Raw genomic sequence first — 6,080 nt, 5'->3', positions numbered from 1 at the left:
ACTGGATAGTCAAGAGTAACTCATTATACTTTAATAACTTGTACAAAATGTGTATATTTGTAACAATTTGAAGCAGAATGCAAAAAAGGGTGTTTTAGCTAGCAGAGCTACTAATGACACTCCTCCACAAAAACTTTTAAAGGACAGCATTTGAAGAACATGCAGGCCTTATCAAGAAACAAAACATTTTCATCATATTTTATACAAACTTGGACCACAATTTAGTGGTCAGTGGGGACGGATGATTGCTTGACCATTCATCATGTACCTGCCTGGAATGTCCACCTCCCCCTTCCTTTATGACAACACATAAAAGGCTTCAGTCCTGTTTTTGCAGTGTTCCAGGACAAAACACTTAGGGCTGTTTGCTTCAACGTCTGACTAACTTCTCAGTTTTTTCATTTGACCTTTCTGTGAGAATGACCCCCGTGGTTGTTGGCTCTTTTGCGGCTGCAGACTATGTGGTGTTTGCCTGCATGCTGGCTCTGTCCGCTGCCATCGGAGTCTATTACGCGTGGACGGACAGGGGACTGAGCAGCTCAGAGAACTTCTTGACAGGAGGACGGAGGCTCACAGCTCTTCCCGTCTCCCTGTCACTGACTGCCAGCTTCATATCAGCCATCACGGTGCTCTCCAATCCAGCAGAGGTATGAAACATCTTAAAACTATTAAAACAATGCATAATTCATGTTTTTCTGTAGGTGTACCGCTACGGAGGCAGTATTGCATTTTATGGTCTGTCACATTTAATAACTATGATAGTGACATCTGAGGTGTTCCTCCCAGTCTTCTACAAGCTGGCCATCACCAGCACTTACGAAGTAAGCATTTGAAATGGTAAAATTGTGACAGTTTTAAAATGTAGAAGCTCATGGATTTGTTTATGCTTCTGTCAAGTATCTGGAACTACGTTTTAACAGAGCGACCCGCCTGCTGGGAACGCTTCTCTTCATCGTGCAGACTGTAAGAAACCATACCAACACATACAGTAAATGTATCTACATGAAATACATACATTTCTTTGTTTTTGTTGTAGATTCTGTACACTGGAATAGTCATCTACACCCCAGCCCTTGCTCTAAACCAAGGTATGGTGTCGTCACTCCTACTTGAAGGTTCTCAGAGGTGCTTTGCTCAGTGAAGCATCCACTTTCTGCCTCCCATTACAGTAACTGGTATGGATCTTTGGAGTGCGGTGATTTCCACTGGTGTTGTCTGCACCTTTTACTGTTCAATGGTAGGGAAAATGTCTGAGGTTCTTCAAATGACAGCAGATAAAAACCTTTCTTTGCTTTGCACGTTACAGGGCGGTCTAAAAGCGGTCGTGTGGACAGATGTGTTCCAGGTGTGTAACTACTCACATGACATGATAACATTCTGTGGGCTTCAATACAAATTAAGTGTCCCCCTCAGGTTGGGGTCATGCTTGCAGGCTTCCTGTCAGTCATCATCAGGTCTGTCATCCTGCAAGGTGGAGTTGGCCCCATCCTGTCAGACGCTCAACAAGGAGGGAGGCTCAACTTTTGGGAGTGAGTACATTAATAACACAATATGGGAAGAGATTTCTCATGCAACAAAAGCGTGAACATCCTTTCAATCATTGTTATCATTGCTTTTAGCCACTAGATAGCACTAAACAACTAAACAAGAAAAATAGTTTATGATTTGTTTTGCCTTTATAAAAAGAAAATAATTGTTTGAAAAAGTAATTTAATATTTACATATTTTATAAAAACTGAGCAAATGCTGAATTTTTAATACAGTTCTGGTTTTAGAGCTCATTAAACTAAAGGCCTGAACCGAACTGACTTGTCATTACCCATTTTGGCCACGAGATGACACTAAAGAACCTGACAGCCTGATGAGTTAACATTGTTTTACTTTTAAAATATACTATTATATACATATTTTTTGTAGGGCTTTCAAATGATTAAACATTTTAATCAGATTAATCATAGTTGTTAAATTAATTAATAATGATTGCTCACCATTTGCCAGTGTGTCTGAAATATGCCCATTTTTACTGTATTTAATGAACAGAAAGATAAATGACAAAACAGGATTATATATATGAAAGATGCCACACAAGTCTGAAAATATATTTTTCTTACACTAGTCTAACAGTGGCAGAGTTTAAATCTCACTTTAAACCGTCGAGGAGTTGTGTTCAAAGACATCACGTAATTTAAGGCAAATTTACTTGTTTTCAGTGTATTTTCCAGCATACTTGAACGTAGCAAATTGTACACCCAAATTAAGATTTACGAAGTGAGTGATACGAATATCCACTTCATGTTTTTCTTTATCGCCCTGTTCATTTACGCACACGTCTATGTGACGTTTTTGGAATGTTCGAAGTGTCCCTGAATGCATTGCAATGGGAATGAGGAAGTGTCGTTCACGGGATGAACGGACTACAGTGATGTGTGTGAGTTGGAGATACATACAGGAGATACATACAGTATATGGTGTTGGAATTGTACTGCTGTTGATGTGTCCAGGTCAGAATCAAGTTGTAAAAGAGCGTCAGTGTGACTGTGGGGGGACGCTCCACTGGTGATTCAGTCTACCGTCAAAACAGAGGCATGGTTGCTGTGGTGCTGCTAATTACATCCAAAAATTTAACGTAATTAAATAAATTAGTTACCGCAGTTAACGCGTTATTTTTGACAGCCCGCATTTTTGTCATTAAATTGAAAAAATTGTTAGAATTTGGTTTATTTTTCTCAATTTTCAATATATTATATATACTTTAATAAATCAATTTTAAATGAAAACCAAGCTAATAGACTTATAAGTATATTATCCAAGGTCCACCCCCAACCCCTGAAAAACACAGATGACTACCTCATGTTATGTTTCAACAGCTTTGACCCAAACCCACTGAGAAGACACACTTTCTGGACGGTGACCATTGGCGGTACGTTTGTCTGGGTCAGCATCTACGGTATAAACCAGGCTCAGGTTCAGCGATATATCTCCTGCAAGAGCATCACTCATGCCAGACGGTCAGTTTCATTTTTACTGAGCTGACTGGCCATATTTTGAGGTTATTTAATAGTTTATGTCTCCGACTTAACAGATCATTGTTCATCAACCTGATAGGCCTGTGGTGCGTCTTACTGTCGTCAGTATTTGCAGGAATGTGCCTCTATTCAGTGTACAAGAACTGTGACCCATGGACGTCCGGGATGGTGTCTGCCCCAGACCAGGTTCAGTAAAACGAGAAATGTGTACTGAGACAAAAAATCTATTGATACCTAATATCAGTCTCTTTGTAGTTGATGCCATACTTGGTGATGGACATCTTGGGAGACTATCCTGGACTTCCGGGACTGTTTGTTTCAGCAGCTTACAGCGGATCGCTAAGGTCATTCGTGTAAAAACATAAACAAGTAACATGAATGGGTTTAGAACTTGTATGCATTATATCCAATGTAGCACAGTGTCTTCCAGCATCAATGCATTGGCTGCAGTGACTGTCGAGGACCTGATTAAACCACACATGCAGATGTCGGAGAGGCAGCTGTCTCGGACCTCAAAAGTCCTGAGTATGTTTTAAATGTATGCATGTGCGAAATGAGTCGGCTTCTGACAATGTTCTTTGCAGGCTTTTTATATGGTGTTTTATGCATTGGAATGGCAGCACTGGCTTCACTCATTGTGGGAATATTGCAGGTACTGCTTTGTAGTATAATGTTTGCTACTTCAATATTGAGTACTGTCTCCATCCATAGGCCACCGTCAGCATATTTGGCATCATTGGAGGTCCGTTGCTTGGACTCTTCTCTCTAGGTATCCTCTTTCCGTTTGCCAACTGCAAAGTGAGTCAAACCTTCAATATTGATGTTTTTTCCCTTTTTTTTTTAGCATTGTGAGTGACTCAAATGTCTTTCAGGGAGCTTTGTCAGGTCTGGTGGCAGGCCTTGTTGTGTCTCTGTGGGTGGGCATCGGTGCGCAGATATACCCTCCATCTCCTGAGATGAGCCGACCCCTGTCGCTCACTACCGAGGGCTGTAACATCAGCACCCCGGACAGCTTCAACTTGACCTCCACTGCTCTGCCGACAAACACCAGCCCCATTGCTGCCTCTCCTGTGCAGCTCTGTGATGACAGGTAAGTGAAATCCACCACAAAAGAGCCTTGATTAAAGTCAAGTTCAACGGCATATTTGTATTTTGTTCCCCTTTTGCAAGGAATCTGCTGGCGGATAGCTGGTACTCTCTGTCCTACCTTTACTTCAGCACCATCGGAACCTTAACAACCATCATTTTGGGCCTTCTAGTCAGCCTTTTCACAGGTACGACTACTTGTTTTTTTATTTCTTGATCTTAAAAAAAACATTAACTTAATGTTTCTTGATCCTAGGAGGTTGGAAGCACCAAATCGAATCAAGGCTGACCTTCATGAAAAGAGACACCACTCTTTTTTCTATATTGAAGGTATTCAAGACAGAATTATTTTTGTATACACTACTAGCCTGGTCGTAATTTCTCACTATCTGCTTTTTCTGCTTAAGCACGTGTCACGAAGTGGCAATCTTGACCTGACACAAGACGAAGAGAAGAACCTCGGCAACATAAATCCCACATTCTGTGACACCGAGCTGGACTTAACGAAATGCAACACGCCTGCATGAGACGTTTTATGATCTGTGACACTGCTGCTATCTTAGATAATTTTGAAGGGTTATAAACCATTGCACAACTGCATTACATGACACTTTCTTTACAAGCTTGTTCATTTATAGTTTGATATTGAGGACAAAGTTGCAGCTGTTGAATTAATCAGCCAATTACCACCATAACACACTGTTTACACCTGTTTAATTAACACGCGTTGTTTTAATTTTTCTTGTACAATTTTAAATATAAGACTGTACTTACAAATATACAGGCTAAACGTACAAACATTTACATTCATTAGTCACAAACCCTGTTCACACAAAATTCCCATGTACATTACATAACATGACATGACCTCTGTGGCAAATCAAAATCCTCACAGATAATGTATGGCTGGATGGCTGTTTTGTTCGTACTAATAAATTACAATGTACAATTAAAACACTGTTGAATGATCATATATAAACGTGAAATGTGAATAATTATGGTAAAGTTGTGTGTTAATTACTTTTCCGGTTCATAGTACCTCTTCTTCATGGCTCTGTATTTCTTGAGAAAATAGAGAGCCTCCAGCTCCTTGATAACAAACTCCCCACGTCCCACAAGTTTTCTGATCTGTTCCGGGTCCGTCACATCTTTATTCTTCATGAAGGCCGATTTTAGGCGCTGTCGGAAAAAGGCTGATCCTTCAGGGTAGTCCCGGCCGAGATACAGCAACTTTTGACACACAAGATGCATCATAAACACCACTTCCGGTTCAAAAACAGGAAGTAAACACAGAATGACGCCAATAGTTAGCACTTACGTTTTTGTATAGCCTAATAACTTCACTTTTTAGTGGGTTGGCCATGTGAGAGAAGTTGTGAAAACCCTGAAACGAAAAGAAATGCGTAAACGATAGTACATTGCTGTATACCTACTTGTGGTAAAAGAGGAGAACGCGTGTGGGCAAGACAAAAGAGCACAGAGGTTTAGCTTTAGCTGAACAGTAGCATCATATTAACAAGCAGTTTTAGAACACGCGCATCTAAACTGCTCAAACAAAGTTTTGCAAACATTGTTATAAATAAACATACCGACGTCGACGTGTCGATCTGATAAGTGTATAGAAATTATATAATAGTCAAGGGGAAATGTTGACTACACTATATGCCCTTAGCGGTAGTGGCTGTCCAAGCAGCCTGCCGTACATCCTTCCTTGTGTCGTAAACTGAAACTAACTAACCCTGACGTAAACTTCTTCTTACGTCTGTGGTTACAATCACGGTAAAACCTACGATGGCATATCTATTTTAAAACAAAACATTACGTTAACGGGATTAATTAAAACACAGGTTACACTGTACCTACTGAATACAAGAATATATGAAATTTGCTTTTGTTTTGTGTTTGATCGTACCATGCGGTAATTGCTTTTTAAACACAAAAACTCCAATGAAAATAATAATAACGAGG

General features: G+C 40.1%; 2 protein-coding genes across 2 annotated transcripts; one reads left to right on the top strand and one right to left on the bottom strand.

Moving 5' to 3' along the window:
- The first annotated feature begins 419 nt into the window (after nucleotides 1-419).
- slc5a8 (solute carrier family 5 member 8) lies at nucleotides 420-5,246 on the top strand. Its single transcript, XM_054800592.1, has 17 exons — nucleotides 420-647; nucleotides 702-821; nucleotides 898-963; nucleotides 1,037-1,088; nucleotides 1,170-1,237; nucleotides 1,307-1,345; nucleotides 1,414-1,529; nucleotides 2,868-3,008; nucleotides 3,083-3,212; nucleotides 3,282-3,370; nucleotides 3,442-3,551; nucleotides 3,611-3,678; nucleotides 3,738-3,824; nucleotides 3,899-4,116; nucleotides 4,197-4,300; nucleotides 4,369-4,442; nucleotides 4,520-5,246. Exons 1-17 carry the CDS (start codon nucleotides 420-422, stop codon nucleotides 4,637-4,639), a joined length of 1,830 nt encoding a protein of 609 aa, XP_054656567.1. The 3' UTR covers nucleotides 4,640-5,246.
- lyrm5a (LYR motif containing 5a) lies at nucleotides 4,805-5,836 on the bottom strand. Its single transcript, XM_054800929.1, has 3 exons — nucleotides 5,702-5,836; nucleotides 5,431-5,496; nucleotides 4,805-5,342 (listed from the first exon to the last, which is right to left on the bottom strand). Exons 2-3 carry the CDS (start codon nucleotides 5,473-5,475, stop codon nucleotides 5,130-5,132), a joined length of 258 nt encoding a protein of 85 aa, XP_054656904.1. The 5' UTR covers nucleotides 5,476-5,496; nucleotides 5,702-5,836; the 3' UTR covers nucleotides 4,805-5,129.
- Between the last annotated feature and the right edge of the window lie 244 nt (nucleotides 5,837-6,080).

The sequence above is a fragment of the Dunckerocampus dactyliophorus genome, chromosome 15 (assembly GCF_027744805.1).
Source record: "Dunckerocampus dactyliophorus isolate RoL2022-P2 chromosome 15, RoL_Ddac_1.1, whole genome shotgun sequence".
In the NCBI taxonomy this organism is placed as follows: domain Eukaryota; kingdom Metazoa; phylum Chordata; class Actinopteri; order Syngnathiformes; family Syngnathidae; genus Dunckerocampus; species Dunckerocampus dactyliophorus.
Note: the sequence above shows the minus strand (reverse complement) of the source record. Positions and strands in the feature narration are given on the sequence as shown.